The sequence below is a fragment of the Rhopalosiphum maidis genome, chromosome 4 (genome assembly GCF_003676215.2).
Source record: "Rhopalosiphum maidis isolate BTI-1 chromosome 4, ASM367621v3, whole genome shotgun sequence".
NCBI lineage: Eukaryota > Metazoa > Arthropoda > Insecta > Hemiptera > Aphididae > Rhopalosiphum > Rhopalosiphum maidis.
In genome coordinates, this window is record NC_040880.1 from 8,168,135 (window position 1) to 8,189,829 (window position 21,695).

At 26.3% G+C, this 21,695-nt stretch overlaps 1 protein-coding gene across 3 annotated transcripts; it reads left to right on the top strand.

The window, feature by feature from the left end:
• The first annotated feature begins 198 nt into the window (after positions 1 to 198).
• On the top strand, positions 199 to 14,341 carry LOC113554307 (uncharacterized protein CG7065-like). Of its 3 annotated transcripts, none has more exons than XM_026958101.1 (11): positions 199 to 564; positions 6,002 to 6,310; positions 8,780 to 9,023; positions 9,109 to 9,377; positions 9,447 to 9,655; positions 10,607 to 10,686; positions 10,801 to 10,873; positions 10,956 to 11,095; positions 11,174 to 11,363; positions 11,436 to 11,678; positions 11,780 to 14,341. In XM_026958101.1, exons 2-11 carry the CDS (start codon positions 6,173 to 6,175, stop codon positions 14,136 to 14,138), a joined length of 3,945 nt encoding a protein of 1,314 aa, XP_026813902.1. In that variant the 5' UTR covers positions 199 to 564; positions 6,002 to 6,172; the 3' UTR covers positions 14,139 to 14,341. The 3 variants fall into 3 exon arrangements, with proteins under 3 accessions (XP_026813902.1, XP_026813894.1, XP_026813908.1); XM_026958093.1 differs by having other exon boundaries at positions 11,433 to 11,678; positions 11,780 to 14,338; XM_026958107.1 differs by lacking the exon at positions 6,002 to 6,310 and having other exon boundaries at positions 11,433 to 11,678; positions 11,780 to 14,336.
• Positions 14,342 to 21,695: the final 7,354 nt, after the last annotated feature.

Below are 21,695 nucleotides of genomic sequence, written 5' to 3' on the forward strand. Positions count from 1 at the left end.
TCCCGCCGAAAACTGATAATCGTCGTGATGGTCGTTTTGATAAGCTATACCAACTTCTAAATATTATATTTGTTTTAAACTGCAGTTGGTATGGGCTGCCGAAACGTTTATCACTTTTCGTTAGATCACTCGTGCCATGATTGATATTTGATATATCACAGATAAATACAATAATATACAATAAACTTATCTGTGAATATTATGCAGTTCTTCGATATTACCATTTGGCGTTTACCGTGAAGTACTTATTGCTTACTTACAGTAAATAACACGACGTATAGAGTAAAGGAATTTTAATGTTTTACAATTTGTTGTTTATCAAAATAACTCAAGTATAATAATATTTTGTTGTACTTATGTTATTAATTGATTTCAATTGTTCATCATGAAAAATCCTTTATTTTTTACGGGTAGACAATAAACAAACACGACCGATTTGAAGATTTTTCTGTCTGTTATTTTTAATTGTTACATAGTCGTGGGTAACAATGTAAATTTAAAGTTAAAACGTGAAAACTATTGTGTTTACATATTTTTCAACCAGAAGTAAACTTATCTTGCAAAGTAAGTAAAACTAATTATATTTTCTTTCAATCAGGTGAGATGAAATACGTTTTAGACATAGAATAGTTTGTTTGAAACACTGTTATATTGATTTAAAATATTGTAAACTGTAAGGTAACAGTTGGTTAATTGACCTAAAAAAATTTCAGCCATTGAGTTTCAGTTGGTATAAATTTAAAATAACATGTTACCTGATTGAAATGGTAGCATGTGAACAATGTAAAATATACCTATACAATCAAAAAGAAATTTTACTGTAGCTAATTCACCCTAGATAATTTATGTCTATCTTAACTCATTATGATACCTATTGTCAATTTATATGTAAATTTATTAGTTCAGGAATAAATGTTAACTTGGTAAGTCTTTAACCAAATGCTATAGGGTTATTATGAAATTTTATATTTTATGTATTTATATAAAAGCTTGGTTCCTGACCTGTAGAAAACAAAATACAACATATTGAAGCTATATGATATAAGTATATTATTTTGTATCATTAGCAACACTACCCAGAGTCACATAATAATCAATAAATTATTAGTCATATTATAGATTAAATAATATACGGTTATTTTAATTTTATAAAGTGATACCTTTCTTAACAAACATTTATAAATTGTGGATACTGCCAATTAATAGACATTTTTATTTCTTATTTATAATAACACCTCAAAATAATGAGGATTTCTATGGTATTTTAACGTTTAATCATTTTTATCATAAATTTAGAATAAAATTGGTAACGATAAAAGGTATACGCAAACACATTTCTTCTGTTGATGTATAAAATTGTACTTCATTTACTTTGTCTCAGTCTTAAACGAAATAAATCATATGTTTATATTAAAATAACTTTGGTTATTTCATATTTTTTCTTGGTATATAAATTATTTTTATAACTATGGTCAATTATGTGAAATTTATTTTTAAATGAAATTGTGTAAATTGGTTTCTTTTATAAAATAATAACTTTTTTAATTCTGTGTAACAATAAAGATAGATGTTAACTTGAAAATTATATGCAGATATTATTATTCTTTGTTTGACTTATGATATTATATTATTTCCTGCTTAATGATAAGTATATTTTGGAGTAAAATTTGACAAAGATAAATATAATTATTGGTATTTTACTAATGATGTATCTAAAAAATAAAAATGTTATTCTTAAACCAGAAAAGTATTTGGTAACTTTGTTTTTTTAAAAATTATTTTTATCAAGATTTTTGGAATTTATCAGTTAATAATTGGTAGTAAAGAAGTTTTGAAGATCAACCTCCTGTAAGGTAAGTAAACGGTTAATTCATACTATCAGGTACAACATAGAGTAAATCTAGTTTATTACATTTTTACTGTATGGTTAATTTTAATATATCATAGAACAATATGAATGTACGAGGTCTAATCAAAAAGTATCGAGACTGATACGATTAATCGTAAACCGGTTTGAGTATGAACTTGCATGTGCTATATTAATCTAACTTTATATGTTGGGAAAATATATTAGACATAGATTAGATTAAAATTGTTTCAGTCGGCTTCTAGGTGCGATTAAGTCAAGTATGTTTTTACGTCCCGTCGGATTTCATAATGAGCGAAAATACAGAACAACGAGTGTGCATTAAATTTTGCCATAAACTGGGAAAAACGGCTACTGAAACCTACCAAATGTTATTGTTAGCTTATGGAGATGAAACCATGTCCCGTGCTCGCGTTTTTGAATGGTTTAAACGATTTAAAGAGGGTAGAACAACTGTTGAAAGTGATGAACGTGAAGGACGCCCATCAACAAGCCGCAATGAGGAAATGATACAAAAAATACGAACAGCAATACGAGGTAACCAGTCGTTTGACAATTATGGAACTTAGTAATGAGTTTCAAATTTCATTTGGATCAGTTCAAACCATATTGACGACTGATTTAGACATGAGAAAAGTTGCAGCCAAATTTGTACCAAAATTGCTCTCAGGTGAGCAAAAAGAAAATCGAAAACAGATCGCCACTGATTTGCTAGAGTGTTTCGAATCTGATGATTTTTTTTAAAATCAATTATAACTGGTGACGAGACTTGGGTATATGGCTACGATCCAGAAACAAAGGTACAATCTTCGCAGTGGAAGACACCTGATTCACCACGACCCAAAAAAGCTCGTCAAGTTCGGAGTCAAGTGAAGGTCATGTTGACCGTTTTTTTTGACTACCAAGGTGTTGTTCATCATGAGTATGCTCCTAAAGGACAGACTATAACAAAGGAGTACTACATTGATGTTCTTCGCCGTTTACGAGACGCTGTACGAAGAAAAAGACCCGAGTTTAAAGAGTCTGGTAGTTGGAAATTGCATCACGATAATACACCAGCCCATTCAGCCCATGTTGTGCAGCAGTTTTTGGCTAAACATGGTATCCCAGTTGTTTCTCAACCCCCCTATTCACCAGACCTAGCTCCATGTGATTTTTTTTTATTCCCAAAAATAAAAATGGCGCTTAATGGTAAACGTTTTCAAGATGTAGATGAAATAAAACAAAATGCGACGGAGCAGCTATGAGGAGTTTCTAAAAATGACTTCCACAGGTGTTTTCAAAAATGGCAGAAACGTTGGAGAACATGTATGGACTCAGAAGGAGCATACTTTGAAGGAGATTGAATGTAAATAACTTTATCTAATATATTTTTTTTTTTTTTAACAGTCTCGATTCTTTTTGATTAGACCTCGTATATACTAAAATTATTTGATGTACCTATTTAAATTTATTAAAATTAAAAACAAATTTAATGGGTACTTATGTATTTAAATTATTATAGCTAAATAATGTCCATTATAATTAAATTTATTAACAGTGTTAGATTTAAATTTCCTGAACAATATATTATTTTTTGTATATTATATAGGGAATGGTCTTTTTCTTTGTGTTGTTATTTTATTAAAACACTTTATAAATTAAAATGTATGACATATTTATTTAAAATTATTAGTATTATCTACAGTAGTGTAGTTATCCACGTATCAAAAATAAATTATCAACATGTCATACAAATATTATTGAATAGTGTATAAGCTTTAGGCTTAATATTTTTTTCAACAATTTTTATTTGCCATCATTCTTTTCTCATTTCATTATTATTCAACAAATTTATCATTGATATTATTATTTTTATCAATATAGATTTTAAAATATTTAAGCTATAATTTCTAACCTTCTTTGTTGATTATAGTATTTTTACTCAATGATATTAATTTTTAATTAAAATTATTTTTGATCTATTTATTTAAATATTGAACAAAATTGATACAAGTATAAATTATTAATACAATTAACATAAATTTAAATATTATTCAACTCACAATTCACTAACATAACCTTGGCATTTATTTTTAATATTGCTTATTATTTTTTTTTTCATGTCTGTAAAGTAAATTTCTTGACTGGTTGAGTTTTAATTGATTAGTTGATGTTGAATATTGTGAGGAAGAAAAATTATATTATACTTATGGGATGACTTATCACGTTAGCTGCATCATACCTACTTTGTCTTGATCTTGAAAAATATTAAATATTAAAATATCAATGTATAAAAATGCATTATGTAATGCACATACTTATATAATAAAACCCGTAAAAATACTTTAAAGGGCACTAACAAAATCTAATAGTCCAAATGTTATGCTAACCAAATTATAATGCATTTAATAACAAGGTACATGATGCCAATTGGCATTATTTAGTATATGCAAACAATGTTAATTGATGCTATTTGGTTTCTTCTGCAATTAACGTTGTATTAGGTTTTTTAATTTATTATAAAATATTTTATTGGTAGAGACTTGGCAGGTAGCTGTAGGTATTAATAAAGACATTATTTTGTGATTTCAATTTACACTAATTATAATAATGTACTTTAACGATACAATATGATTAATATACGATTGTATATAGTTATCTATGTATAATTTATTACTCTAGGGTTTATTTTATCCATTATTATTAATTTTTGAGTATATTATGTACTAATTTTATTTAATATTTTTTATGTTAAATACTATGATTTTAATAAAAATAAAAAATTGAAGTGATTTAAACTTATTAAATATCCTTATAATACAACACATCATATCACTTTGGATTTTAAGGAAAGGTAAGTATAAAAAAGACATAGAACATTAATTTATCAATGTATATATAGTATATATTTTTTATAAACATTGTGAATTTATATTCAATGTTTCTGTGTCCAATTAAAAGTAATAAATTGTTAAATATTTTGTGCTTGAAATAGTGTAAATTTTAATTTTGTTTTTTTTTTTTAAATTCTTTTTTCGAGACATTAACTAAAGTTAATTTGAGAATTAAAATAATATTTAATCATATATTAATGCATAAAAAAAAATCCATTCTTAAAGTTTTTTAAATATTAAATCTAAATAAATAAATTTGTATTACATTTACTTGTCTTTTTTAATAATAAAAATAACATAATTTATTTAACTTTTAGAGTTTAATGAATTTGTCATTGTACACTGTAATGCACATTGTATGAATTAAATTAAGTCTTAAATATCATATAAAATAATTATTGCTTATTAATGTCATACCTATGGAGGGGAAAATGGGAGAGAAGGTAAATAAGTTCTGACTTTCTGAGGACAGCCATGCTAATTTTATAGTTTTAATACTATTTTTATTAATTTAATTTCAATCATGTATATGTACAAGGTGATATAATTAATAATGCCCTATTTATCTCGGGAATTTTTATGATTTCATTTAGCTTGAAGTATATATAAAATTTAGAAAAACAATATCAAATATTTTTTCTATTTTTTACTATAGTAAATGCATATTTTTTTTTTAAATAATAACCTATACAATTTAATTTCATATTCTCAAAAAATTAATTTTTAAAAAATGTTGATATTAAAACATTGAATTTTTAATCAATTGGTCAGGGTCGGCCTGGGTACCTGAGGGCCCAAGCAGGAATTATTTTCTAGAGCCCAATAATAATTTTGTACTGTATTTTGGATAACACAGTGTAGGGGCCCAGGAACTATAATACGGCAAGGGCCCAGGCAGGAATCCCGGCCCTCCGACCCTGCAATTGGTATTTATTTATGAATGAAAATAAAGTGTTTTTTGTTTTATATTTATACTTTAAAATATTTAGGAAAGTATCTAGTTCTAGAATATTAATTTAAGATAATAAATTACCATTTAAAAACAGTAAAAATTGATTTTTTTTTTTGTATAGTAATGTTATAAATTCTTCAAACTAATAACAATTATTTTATTTAAAATCAGAAAATTAATCTGGTCCATCAACCTGTATGTATATATAATAAAAGGTTTTATCCGCTTGAATGGATTAAATGTTAAATTATAAGTTATTAAATTTTTATTAAATTATAAATAGTAAAATATATTGTTATTTTTCAGTTATCTAAAATCAGCCACATAAGAAACATCCTTCCATTGAAGTGACTAGAAGAGCACACGTTTTAATAAAATTTGATCTTGAGTGCAGTGATTAGATTACCTAAATTATTTTATTTTTGAGGATACATTTTGTTTTTTATCAAGTGTTTATTTTACAACTTTGCTATTTCAATGCATTATCAAAATTTTAATGATTTTGATATTGAGTCAAGTTTTCAAGAAGATGAGAATGTTGTCATTGATAAACCTTTTATTCCTACCAAACCTCCAAAAGCAGCATCTCCACCACCAGTACGTTCAACATTTAAGGTAATAATGTTTGTTTATTTAAATTGGTTGCGTGTATACTTTCTACATAAAATATTGATGTATTTAGTTTGGTATTTCATAACATTAAATTTTTATTTTTCTATTATTATTTCAGAATTGTTACTTTTATAAATTTAGTAAATAATATAATAATATTTCACTTAAAATATTATTATTATTATTATTTATACTTTTAAATCTGTTTATTGTATTTTAAATGTAATTTATGTATTCAATTTTTTACATTCTCGCTATGTTATATCATTCAAAAAATATTTTTTAGTAATGATTAGATAAAATTAATTTGGTAATTAATTAATTTAAAATCTTATTTCAAATAAATTATCATACAAGTTTATGAATTCTATTTTATGAATTTCCCTTATATACTTATTAGCTCAGAATAATTACTAAAAAATTTATTTGTTTAATAAATTTAATTTAATAGACTTATTATATATAATTCTTAGTGTGAATATTATTATTAATAACCATTGTAATAATTTTTGGTTACTTAAAGAAATATACTAAAAAATTAATAATGAAAATACATTTAGTCTAATTGTGTATTTACTATTTCGTCTGTACCCATTTGTTTCGCTAAAGAATGATATTGTTTCTGATAATGTATCTAATATACATAAATATTTTATTAATTAACTGTATGATTTAAATTAAAAACAATTATACTTTTAACTATATTAGATTTATTTTAAGTATATTTAAAAATATAAATGAAAATAATTATCAATAGCATTTTACTAATATTTATTTATAATAAGAAAATTTATCTCACAATAATATTTTTAAGGAAGTTTTAGTTATTTCATTTGTAATATGGAACAATATAAAAAAAATGTCTTAAACCAAATTGTTAGTTATTTTATATACTTAAATTTTCAAACTTAATATAATTTATTATAAATGCTGATTATTTATAAACAATGATAATATATTAGTTCTAAACAATAGATGGAATGAAGTACCTTAGAATATTCAAGCTATATTGAAATTGAAAGTAAAAGTATTTATATTACTAATATTATTGAACTAATCTACTCAAACTGAAGAAATTGTGACGTAATAAGGGAATATTTTCTATATTTTTTGACAGCAATGAAAACAGTTATGTTTTAACAAACATTGAAACATGTAATTATAACATAAAATTAACAAATTTTCAAGATTCAAGAATATTTTTTTTTTCTTATTGTTACAATAGTTTTTTTTTTCTGTAACTAAATTATTTTGTTAATTAAAAATGTCCATTATATTTAATACTTTAATGAAATGTATATTATTCTTAATAAGGCTTGAGCCCCCTCTAAACATTATTCCTATTTCTGCCACTGCTCCTGCAATATTCTTTTTGAAGACAAATGGATTGAGTTTGATTCAAATATGAATATCTTTTTATATAGGTTTATTTAAATCAATCAAATTTTGCTGTATTATTAATGGAGTACACTTACAACTACAATCACAATATGATTATATTGTACTTTAAATTGTTATGTTTATAATACTTAGACCTAAATGTTTCTAAATACATTGAAGTGTCATTCTTTCATTATTATAACAAAATTAATTCAATATACTATAGTGATATAAATTCTCTACCTAATCTACTGGAAGTTGATACTATCTGTGACTTTGGTATAGTGTACAAAATTATATTTTCTATACTCCTATTGAAAAGGCATTTTTACCTTTATTGATCAGAATCATCGGATATTAAATAAAAATGTAAACCAAAAAATCTAATTCTGTAATAAAGAAATTAAATTTAATCCTCTTCAGTCATATGATAAATTTGTTATGGTAATTATTATCTATAATTTAATAAATGGTTTTATCAAAAATTTCTTTTTGTCTGATCTTATCCTCTTCTTTTATAATATGTCTTAATTAAGTTATATTTGAATTATGCTTTTTATTTAATGCATTTTTGAACGTGTAAACAATATATCGTGAAGATATGACCATTTTACATTAAAATTATGTATGAATGTGTCAGATCATTGTGATATACTCTGTATGGTATTATTTTATTGTTGTATACAAACTTTACTTGAGCTAATTGTTATTTAGAAAAATAAATAGAATATGATTTTATTGTATTAATATGTCAGAAAGATTTTTTATTATCTGTTGTTAACATTTTTAATGAATTTTAAAATAAAATGTTTGAATTATTAGTCATACAGATAAACGATTTAAAATTGTTTTACCTAATGTATTTACGCTTAATTATTTATTTGTAATTATTAAGCTATAATTGTATAATATAGAAAGCTATTAAAAAATATACAATTCATAATTGTTGTTTCGATATAAATTAAACTAAAATAAACAACCTTACAATGCAGAGAATTAAGTTTTTATCAATGATAAAAATGGTTAAAATTTAATCAGTTAATTTTTTTTTTAAATTATAACAAATATATTTTAAAGTTTTACATTTTTTAGGCACCCATCGGTCTTTCTCGAGAAGAACAGTTGTTATCCACAGTTGTTCACTTGGATAACGGTACAACTGGATACTTAATAACTTTAAATAAAACAACAGGATCATGGTCATGTCACGCTTGTTATCCTTTCAAAGTTCCAACTTTGTCATTGCTCGAAGAGCATTTAACCAACAAAATGCATTTATTAGAAATGGGAAAATCTTGTTTTCCAGCAAAAAACTTTATCAGAGCATGTTCAGAAAGTAAATATGTTTTTTTTTTATACTAATGATATAGTTAAGCATTCCTCGTACTGTGTTTTAAATATATATGGTGATATTGAAATAGCTGGAATAAGTGTTGGTATGCCGTCAATGGTATCGGGTGAACCAATACCACCAGGAATGGAAGATGAAGTTGATAATGTGTTAGCCCGTATTCAAGCTACATTGGATTCAATTTTTATACCATTAATAGGTATAGAATTTATTTTAGAATTATTGCCATCTGAACCAACTGAAGAACCTAGGTATATGTGTGCATTGTGTGATAAACGAGGTGATCCACGAACTTTTCCTAATCATTTGCGAAGCTTTAATCACCACATGGCATATTTGGTAAATACTATTTTTATAAATTGTCAATATTCATTATGTAAAGATGAAATTTTTCAATTTAAACCCTAGCGAAGATATTTTAGAACATTAGCTAGCGCACTGGAAAAATTAAACAAAGTATCTTCTAAAGGATTTCAAGAGTTAGTGTTTCATGTTATCGGGAAAATAGAAGAAACATATGGCCGTATGAAACCAATAGTGATTGATGCAAGTCTATTTGATGTATCTACTGAAAAAATAAAAATCTTAAGACAAGTAAATAATGGAAAACATATCATGTAAGTAAATTTTAGTAATTTAGGTAAATATTAGATATGTTAAACTGTTTAAGGTTTATTATATAGATAATAGTTAGTAAGTTTTAATAATAAACCTGTTTAAAAATGTATATAATAATATTGTCTTATTCTAATGTTACAAAGAAATATAAAAATAATATATACAATTTATTACCACTTGTATATGTAATACATTTAAACCTTTTTAAAAACTATTCGGTTGTGTTGCCAATATTTTGTGTGACACTAAAATAAAATTTTTGAAATCAATCATGCTGATTATTTTCTCTAACTTTAATATTATTTATCAATATAATATTGCTATTTAGAACTCACAAATGTTGATTTCTAATCATTAAATTATTTCGGATGTAATATTGTAATGTGTCATTATAACTTGGAAAATTTTTTTCATCACAACTAATACCATAAACAAAATGTATTAAATTTTATATGGTACTGGAGAGTTTTTATTTTTTATTTATTACTGATCTATCGTCTTTAATATCATTATCTACCAAACTCCTTTATCATGATCAATCTTATGAACCTTTTATTCTTGTGTATATTGCTACCACATGAGCATATCATTTTTTTATGTATTGTATATCTGTGATTTCAGCAGGTCCTATCGGTATAACAATATACCTATAATCAACAGTAATAAGTCATGTATAAAAGTATTACTCAGTTCAAAGCTGTGATTTATGTCATCATTTGTATATAAATAAGTTGAAAAATAAACATTATTTTGTTATCATTTTTGTAAACAAATACTCGGAGACAATCATTAATTTCTTAATAATACAATTTTAAAATTAAAATTTATCTGTCAAACATTAAATAAAACAACTGTAAGCTGCACATTTTAAAGAACACATATACAAGGACTTAAGAAAAATTCAAAAAATATTGAATATTTTTAGTACATTATGTTTATTTTTAACACAGGGAAAATCCAGAAGATCTATGGATGTTAGATATGATAAAATCAGAATTTGTTGAAAATCCTTCATTATTGCAAGAAAAATGTAAGTAATTTTTAATGTTTAACTACCTTAATATCATTATTTGAGCATTAAGCATAACTTTATTATTTTCATTTTAAATGTTTAATATTTTAATTTTGAATTACTTATTTTAAGTTCCTTTAAAAAAAATAACTGAAAAAAATAAACGTGATGAAGAAGAAAAACAAAAGGCTATTAAAGCTGAAACGTAAGTAAAATTATATTAAATAATTTTTACATCTTTTAATTACTTTTAATTGATTAATATTCTAAAAATGTATAAATTTTAGATCGTTTAATAAAAATCCAAGAATTGCTGTAAATAAATCCCAACTACGCTCAAAGAATGATAAAGAAGACAGTGATTCTGATATAGAATTTGTTGATATTAAAACAAATACTGAATCTAGACCAAGAAAACGCGTATCAAGTAAATTTGTCAATTATTATAAAATAATTAATTTACATAAAATATTTCAAGTTCTAATAAATTATTGTTCATTTGTAGGTAGAGAATCCAAAGATAGAAGACGTAGATCACCACCTAGAAGACATCACCGCTCTAGAAGTCCATATCGTCATAAATCACGTACCCGTTCAAAAACTCCTGTAATGATTAGACAGAGATCTCGTTCACATTCTCGATCAAGATCTCGTTCACCTTACTACAACCGTAATAATAAATATTCTAGTCATCGGTAATTTATTACAAAAAAAAAAAAAAAAAAAGCGTTTATCAGTATATATTTATTTATGTCTTATACCAGAAGGCGTTATAGAAGCAGAAGCAGAGAAAGAGATGAATCTTACAGAAGACAACTTTCCCCTCCACCAAATGTACATTCTATGCACTCTATGTCGGGTTATGTCTCAGGACATCCGCATCCTAGAATGTTTTATGCTGCACCTTATATGTCTTTCCCTAGACCATTTATGAGATTCCCTCCGGCTAGTAGACCTAGGTTCTACTCTCCAGATATGTATTCAACTGAATATCATACACAAAAAGAAAGGTTAGGATATAACTGATATAAATATAAATTATATTTGCAATAAAATTAATTTGTTAGTATTATAATATAAATACATGTTTATAATAAGTTTTGATTTTCAGGAATACTAGTAAAAGAAAAAGATTGATACAAGAATATGAAAAAGCTGTAGAAGAAATGAAAATTGAAATGGAGAAAAAGTTAAGTTATCATGAAAAAAACCCTGAAAAACATCCATTATATCCAGATGAATGGAAAAAGTTTTGGAATCGACGTTTTAAAGAATTGCAAATGGAGGGTAAAGATCCAAATACTTATGATTTTAAACCTGAGTGGATCCTTTCATGGAGTAAACGCACACAGGAAATGCACGATGAAGAAGTTAATGAAAAGATGGAAAAACTGAAAAATAAAATACTAGGTGATATTAATATGGATAAAAGTTCTTCAGAATCTCCTTCCAGAGATTCTCCTCCCTTAAAAGATAAAAAGTCATCAATAGATTTAAAACATAGTTGGCATAATATTCCAGTATCTGAAGTATTAGATAGAGACTCTGATATTGTAGTTAATAAATCGTCTAACGATAGAAAGCCTAGAGTTGCTGGGGCATCTCCTATTAATTCAGATTCAGAGGATTCAATAAATGAAATCAATGATCATAATAAACCTAGGGAAAAAATTAAAATTGAAAATCCATTAAATGTTATTACTGTGTTGAGACAACTGAGCGTATTGGAAAGTCAATTAGGTTTATTAGCACCTAAAATAGTTGATTTGTTGTCTAAAGGTCTTGTAATGGAAAAAATAGAACCAAAATCATCAATTAAACTGTTAACTCCAGACAACTGTGTGATGTTTGAAACAGTGAAGGAAAAACTTAAAGGACAACTTTTAGCAGGAGTTGTTAAAAGAAGTTTAGTAAATGCTACCATGTTTTCTATACGTAACATTGAAAAATTGATGCAGTTAGCACCCAAGTTTATACCTACATCAAGCATGTTAAATTCTACACCTACATCCATACCTATATCCACTCCTATACTTACACCTAAAATTGCTCCAATTGTAGTGCCTGGAGTTGGTGTTATTGATAAAATGGCTATTGCTCAGCAAATAACTCAAGCATTACTAGCACAAGGTAAAGTGGATGTGTCACAAAATGATTTAGAAACTCTCATAAATGCTGTTGTGGGTATGGCGCAGTCTGGAGATAATATTCAAGGAGCTAAGAACTTATTAGCAAACATAAATAACGGCGGAGATGTATTAAAAACTGCTTATGAAGAAGTTAATAAGAAGGAAGAAGTTGACAAAATGAATTTAGATCAACTATCACAGGGCGATATAATTAACTTATTAAAAAATTTCAGAGATTTGAATTCTGATGAACAGGATGGACTTATAACTTATTTAAAAAAATTAGGAGAAAAAAAACCAGAAGAAGTGAAAAAATTGAGAAAGTACATTGATATGGGACCATCTAACTTACAAGAAGTTACTTCTATGTTTAAAGATGATGAAGATGATGATAATTATGAACTATCAGACGTTTGTAAGGCTGTTAAAGAAAAAGTTAGTGAACAGAAAGATGAAGATGTGAAAAACATGACTGTTAATTTTGAAATCACTGAAGAGCAACAAAAACTTTTAAGTAGTTTAAAACAATTTTTACCAGAAATAAAATCTGATTATGGGTTAGAACCTACCAATACAAAGCAAACCACTCCTAACCAATCATTTTACAAAAATTCTAATAATGAACCTCATACCATTTCATATTCTTTAGATCCATATTCAGCTAAAAAAAATGACGCTAATTATTCCCCACAGCCATCTACATCCACTACATTTTTAATAGATCAAACTGATAAATACAATAATCCTCAAGAAAAACCTAATAAATACGACAAACCACAAGAACAGCCTAATAAATACAGTCAATCACAAGATCAGCTTAAAAAATATGATAAAAAGCAAGAACAACCCAGTAAATACAATATACCACAAGAACAACCTAATACCTACAATATATCACTAGAGCCATCCAATAAATACAATGTATCTCAAGATTCATCTAATCAATATTTATCTCAAGACCCACCCAATAAATATAGTGCATCTCAAGACTCGCAAAATATATATAATATATCTCAAGAGGAATCTAATGAATATCATACTTCTGAGGAGCTATCTAATGAATACAATATATCTCCAGAAAAACCTGATCCATATTCAGCTAACCAAGTAGATAATTACAATGATCCTTACTCACAAAATCGAAGTAATAATTATTATCAAGGGCAACAACAGGATTCTTATAATAAATACCATCAAAATTCTTCCAATTATTATAAAGGTAAAAATCCGTATAAAAGTAATAATACTTATTCTGACTCATACCAAGGAACGTCGAGAGAAAATAATAGGAACAATCGATTCAATCGTGGTCAAAATAATCGATATCAAAATAGACGGTAAATTTAATATAATTTTTTTATTATATTATTTAACTAAATTGATAGCTTTATAATCCTATTAAGATTTGATAAATTAACTAAAAATTGTATGCCTTACATATAAGTATTTAAATATTTTATTGTATTAAATTCAATGATTTTCTCAGCACGATATTTCTTATTAATTTAACTGGTTATTTTAATAAAATGTTTCATTATTGTATTTTTTATATATATATATTTATATATTACTAGTGTCAAAACTGAAAACATAACATGAGAAAAATATAAAGTGTAACATATTTTTTCTTGTGTTTAATATGACATTTGGAAATATATATATTATAAAACAAATTAAAATGCATATTGAATGTGACAATATTTTTTAAGTATTAATGCAACTTGATACAATTATTATATTATACTTTTTAAATATACCTATACATGCATATTTTGATTATTTTACATTTTTACCTATAATTGATAAGCTATCGTATTACTATTTACAAAAGTTTTTATTGAATACATAAGATAACTAATTTTACTGTTGACAATATTATGACGTATATCTATTAATATATAAATTCATTAAATTCATTTTTTTACTAGACGATTAGCAGCCAATAGGTTATTTTATAAATTATTAGTTTCAGGTATTCTAAAGACATATTATTATTGATTTATATATACTAAGTAACAATTATTATAGAAATACATTTTAAAGTTTTTAATGAAAATGTTACATTCTTTCAAAGAGTGCTATATTACAATATATGTATGTTAAATATGAAATGTAAAACATAGTTTATCTCAGCCATCGATAAAACACGTAGATCATAGTTGTTAACACGATGAAGTATTTTAAATAAACAAATATTCAATTAGACACTGATGATATGTAAGAAGCAATAAAAAACTGATGAGACATGCAAAATGTTATAATGGGAAAAATTTAACGATTATGAAAACAATATATAGCCATTCTACAATACTATATTCAGTGCCACTCGTAAACTTGTATTACATCTAAATATACAAAGATGGACACAAGTTAATCGAAATAATTAATTCAAATTAAGTGAACACAAAGTTGTTAAAATTAATAGTTAACAAATAATAAATTTAACTCATAATGTTTAAAACCATTATCTTAACTCACTTTATAAACAATGTATCTACTCAATTTAAAAAACAACAGGAATTTATTATAGTGTTAGATTATTTTTATTCAAAACCGTATATTTACTGTATTAAGTATTTACTATAATAGTATTTAATAATTAATATATAAAATCATTAAAACTAAAAATTTCTAAAACCAATTATAATTTCAACTTGATGGATTATTTTTAAATCCAGTGAAAAATTGATCAATGCCTTAAGCACAATAGAAAAAGTCATCACGAGCTTTAAAAATATACAATTCACAAGAAGCAATTAAATTTTAAATAAATCTAAGAGCAGAAAAGCATTGCCAAATCAGCTACCTAATCATTAATCTAGTTAGAATATTATTATCCTTAACTTGTAACCATTCTTCGGCAGGGCCGTATTAGCGCATAGGCACTATAGACACTGTGCTTAAGGCCTACGAACATTTTTGGGCCTACTATTTTTTTTGTTACAATTATCTTGTTTAATACTTAAATACGAGGGATAAAGAAATATTCAAATTGGCGTAAAATAAGTTTTTTTTTATGGTTTTAACAATTTAATTTTCTATATATTTGTAGACGGAGTAAAATTAATTGTTTTTAAGAATTCTTAAAATTATTATCATAGAAAAATTTAGATTTGATTTTTTTTTGTTTTTAAAGGATTAACATCGAAATTCAATAGTTCCTCTCCTAAACAGAAGGTTTTATACCCATTTAAATACTGGACACCGCAGTGCTGTATAAGTACATAGGAATTAAAAGCACTGTGCCTTGGGCCAATTCTGCTACTGAAAAAAATTTCAGAGAGGGGGTCAACATTTTTTTTAAATATAAATACTGAAAATTTATTGTCAATTAACTTTATTCATCACCATAAAATATTTCTATTTTTAAAAAAATCTTGAAGGGTCAGGATCACTGGACCCTCCTCCAGCTACGGCTTTGACTAGGGCCTACGATTGAATTAATCCGGGCCTTTTCTTCGGTGCTAGTTCATTTGATAAAAATAGATAAAAAAATTTGTATCAGACAAAATTAAAAACGTTTTTGTAAGAATAAGATACAACAAATACATAATAATTTAGTTATTTTAGTTTATTGTTATTTTATTTGACCTCTCTCGAACCTTTATAATATTAATATATGTCTGTATAAAAAGATGACGATAATATTACAAAACATGAACTTTGTACCAATCGATTTCAAAATACCACCATATCATTGAAAATCGTGCTTGTCCAATTGCAAATCATACAGTTTAAAGTAAAATCAAATTCAATATTGGGGGGGGACAAAATTCACGTAGCCTCCCACTTTGTCCGATCGACTTTATCTTTAAGACGAAATCTTTTTTATATTTTTTATCAATTTTTCAATTTTTTTAGCCAGTCCCCCCCTACTTAGACCAATCGACATCAAAACATCACCAATTGCAAATAAATGCAAAACTTTTTTTATGTTTTCACGAATTTATGCAGATATATATATTTTTGTTATCATTACTCGTACAAATTTTGTATTTTTCATGGCTAAAGTCTGGAATTAAAAAAATCTTTTCAAATCAAACTGATTCTATTGACCAAATGATATTTTGCATATTATCGATGTCATATTATTTGAAAGGTTAAGGAATATTCTGTTATTATATTAAAAATACTTTATTATAATTTGCAAATTGTATACACCCCTATTAAATAAATTAGTTATTTCCTCTTTTCTCACTTTTTTAATTTACAAACGAGAAATGATTTGTTGAATAAAAATGTATTAATTTAAAAGTTAAGATTATCATTTACAAATCGTGTGTAATCGAAAATAATATTTCTAATACCTATTTAATTGCTATTAAAAAAAAAAATAAATAGTCTTATATAATATATAATAAATAATCTTTTTATGCATACTAATTAATTAGCTTAATATTATTATTTATCAAATACTTAATAAAAGCCTATACTTACTGCACATTTTAAATTTGTTTATGCATATAATATTGTTGCATATTTTGTAATTTTATTACGCATTATATTTGCATCATAGGATTTAACTAGGTACCTACCTACTTTTTAGTTGTACATAATATCACATTTATATATTTTGATAATATACCGGCATATACCTATTGCCCATATGGCCATATTTCAATATTTGTATATTTTTTTAGATATACCGCGGCCGGTTTGTAAATGGCTGTAAAAGTGTAAAGATTAAGTGTCTGATTGATCACGCGAAGTCTCAGTATACATGACAGTCGCCACTACAAAACAATTAGACAAAAATAATAAGTGCATTTAACTCATGATTGCATTTAAGCATTCGCAGAACGCTGTTATATCTTATATTAATGAACATTTTTAACTTTTAGGTACACCTTATAATACTTAATACAATAATATAATACCTATAGGTGCTTCGCAAAAACGTAATATGATTACTGGTTACGCCGGTTACGGTTGTGATTTATGAGGGGAGATGATACTATAATGTTAGCAAAAAATTAAAATTTACACCTATGTAATAATGTAATACAAACATTTCTCAATATAACTATCTATGCAGGCATACAACACGCGTGTATTTTGTGTAAGTCGTTTGAAATCGTCTACTGATGTATCTTGTTTGCAAAGGTATAAAGAAAAATGAGACAAGCAGGTATAACCACTTTGCCCTACTTACGTAGTCACATATTAATAATATATTATGTTTGTCGCACCTGTGTTTAGGTATTTTGCGCAATGCGCACTGTGAGTATACTATAGTAAGTATAGCGTACCTAATTACCGGGCGACGGGTGTTTTATATAGATTTCGTTCAGTGGCGTACTTAGAATTTCATAGAAGAGGGTGATATGACTAAAACTGTCGATGCCAGACATCCTGCCAGTATTTTATGACTTACTGATAAAGCGATAAATGGAAAAAAACACAAATATACGCTAAAAAAGGAGAGCCAAGGGGAGATATATATCTTCCTAATCTCCCCCGGTAATTACGCCACTGATTTCGTTTACACCCGTGATATTTTTTTATTACTGACATCCACCGTATTATATCAGTGTATCACCAGTTACCATCACTACTAGACATATAGTGTCGCATGTGTATTATAATATATATATAGGTAATTAAAGATCATCAATAACAATAAGTGTTCGGCAATCGGCACACTACGGCAGCATCCACTTCGTTCACCGGTGACTTCGCGAGAGTGGTATTGGTATTGAAAGCAACAGTCGTCGATTCGACGAACGGGGCGCGAAATGGAACTCATCCACGCGGATTTTGAATGTTTTGATGGACGACACTATGCCCAGTCGTTCATCGTCTACAGTTAAAACTGTTAAGACTGTTACGCGCCATATTTTGAAGGCAACGAATAATGTCAGCCCACGTGGTATTATTCTATGTACCTATACATTTAAGAAACTACTTACAATTCGTTTAGAATCGAAAATAATTCATACAATAAAAATAAAACTATGATTTATGGTAAGACAGTATAACTTCAATATCGACATTATAAATTTTTATCTTTTTAATTATTAAAATGTATAAGGTAAAACGATGACTACTATAATTACGATGCTACTGATTGTGACAATCGTGTTGAATATCGATTGATACATATATAGAGTGCTTATATTTACAAAATATGTAAATAGACCAAATGTGAACACGTATGTATATAATGTATAGGTCGTATAGTCTTAAAGACTACCTACTTATAATAATAATAATAATAATAAATATTATGCTAAAATTTAAAATTATGATTTACGAGTTACTCGGTTTTAACAACTACAGTTAAAAAAAATTATCTAGTAAGATAATTATTCTATATTCTTGTAAGAAAACCCATAAAATGTAGGTACGTTAATTTACTTTGCTAAAGTTTACAATGTTTATGCATCTCTATATTGTATCCAATACTACCTGTAAGTAGGTACTTAACACTTTTTTATTGATTCATAATATGAACTAGGTACGTTATTATTTTGTTCTAGGACTTTTTGAAATTTCGACGAAATTGAATAAATGTAATCTACTAGCTGCTGTTTCATACTATACCACGAATCCGCGACTGGATGTCCATAGATTAATGTCGTGTATCGGGTATCCGACACGAATATCTCAGTTAATTCCAGATGTACAGGAATATCTGAAATATACAGATACAGTTCAGTGGTGTCATTTGGACCGCGCAGGGTATATATTTGCGTATATTGCAGTAATTTAGTCCACTTTATAAATTGATTGGCCTGAATAATTGATAGTGGCTTGCGCATAATGTGACCTGCTCTATAGGCATTACGCCATAGTGGCGGAGGTAAAATAAAACAAATCCAAAAATATAAAAGTAATTTACTAATTATTTATACTTAGCTCTATAGCTATACACTTATACACATATCATGAACAAAACTATTTTATATTGTCATTGTGAAATCCGAAAGATGAAGTTTTGTCGTTTTAATCAAACGGCAGACCGTTTTTGAAGTTACAGCAAATCGCAAATTACCTAAGCTATAGAATATAAGTACCTGGAAAACGGTCACTTTATACGGTCTATTGTTTAAACCGCTTAACGCGGACACTTTGTACGGTTGGATAAAAATGTTCATTTTAGATTTTCAAAATGCGGACACTTTGTACTATTAAATACAAAAGAAGTATATACTCGTATTAAAATGTAAATTAATGTAAATGTAAAAATTGAATGAAAAGTCAATATTACAAACGTTAAAAAATATAATATACATTAACAAGTCAAAATAATTAGTTTTTTTACTACTATAATGTATACAATATAAATATAAATAAATAATAATATTAAAAAAATTGTTAAAAATTACATGTTATGTATAATATAATATACCTAAGTAAGGTATTTAAAAATTTGTTATTTTCTTTTTTTGATGCTGGTTACATAAATTTAATAGTTTATTATTATTTTCACTCGCATTGAAATTGTGTCTCTTATGAATTCTTAAGGAGATTTTCATTTTGTATAGATGCTATAACGACTCGTTTATACTTTATATGTACTTTATGTATATAATAGTACAAACTGTCCGCGTTCTGCTGTCTTAATTTTTACCCGACCGTACAAAATGACCTAGGATCATAAGTACCCACCTAATAAACAATGATTACCAATCCAAAAAGCCAAAAGGTAAAAGTACAGACCAAACCATTGCTACGATGACGCAATTTATTTATAAATCTCTATAGATAACAATAATAAATGCGCTACAGTCTATTTAGACTTAGCAAAAGCATTTAACACTATTGATCATAATATACTATTACAAAAATTAAATGAATTAAGATTACACAATGAAGCTATACAGTGGTTTTCGTCATACATAAACATAATACATCTTACATAATAGAAAAGAAAACAATGTGTTAAAATAAATGAGTTTATTAGTTCCATGTGTTTAGTAAAATGCGTGTACCTACCACAAGGAATGGTTATATCTCCAATATTTTTCAATATAGAATTATACGATATTCACTTACTTCCTTTAAAATGCAAACTGATTTGCTACGCAGATGATACTGTTATGCTGAACATATAGCATAGGGTCTCTTGGGGTGAGATATTCAATATTATACAAACAGATTTAAAACTAATAAAAAAATGGTTGACTAAAAATAATCTATTACTAAATTTAAAAAAAACATGCGTTGTTCCTCATTCCTTAGTATAATATTATATATGCTACCAACGGAAACAAAAATAAAAATTCATAGTGAATATTGTTTAAAATTACAAAACCGCTGTTGTGAATCAATAAATATAGAACATCATTTTAAATATTTAGGAATTGAAATAAGTAGTAACATAAGATGGAAGAACTTAATTAATGCTTTAGTAAACAAACTCAGAAAAATGAATGATATATTAAGAAATCTAAACAAAACTCTAGAACTACCAAAATTATGCCAGGTTTATTTAATATTGGTAGAATCAATAATCTCATATGGAATAATAGGCTGGGGCGGTGCATTCGATAATACTGTATAGTCTATATCACAATTAAAAATATGCCAAATCAAATAATTAGAATACTACTCAATAAAGATCGACTGTATTCTACAGCAAATTTATATAAAAAACTAAACGTACTACCTAGTCAAAAAATTTACCTAAAAATCACTACCTACTATATATTTAAAAACCAATAATTTGTTACAACCAATATTACACGGAGTAAACACAAGAAACGCATCTATATAGTATATAGTAGACATTTCGAAATAATTGGAACCAAACTATGTAACAAAACACCATCGCATATAATAAACGTCCCCAGTCCCCATCAATATGTTCAAAAAAACCTTTTGCGGTGGTTGTTGGAATCTACAGATGACGAGTTAATAATATTATAGAAATAACATGGTATTCATCTACCTCTA

What these genes read in the sequence shown, in the direction of transcription:
- LOC113554307 (XM_026958093.1), top strand. Translation starts at nt 6,173, where the DNA reads ATGCATTATCAAAATTTTAATGATTTTGATATTGAGTCAAGTTTTCAA. An exon ending in CAGTACGTTCAACATTTAAG is followed by an intron (nt 6,311 to 8,779) that starts GTAATAATGTTT and finishes TACATTTTTTAG; the next exon opens with GCACCCATCGGTCTTTCTCG. An exon ending in AATAAATATTCTAGTCATCG is followed by an intron (nt 11,364 to 11,432) that starts GTAATTTATTAC and finishes GTCTTATACCAG; the next exon opens with AAGGCGTTATAGAAGCAGAA.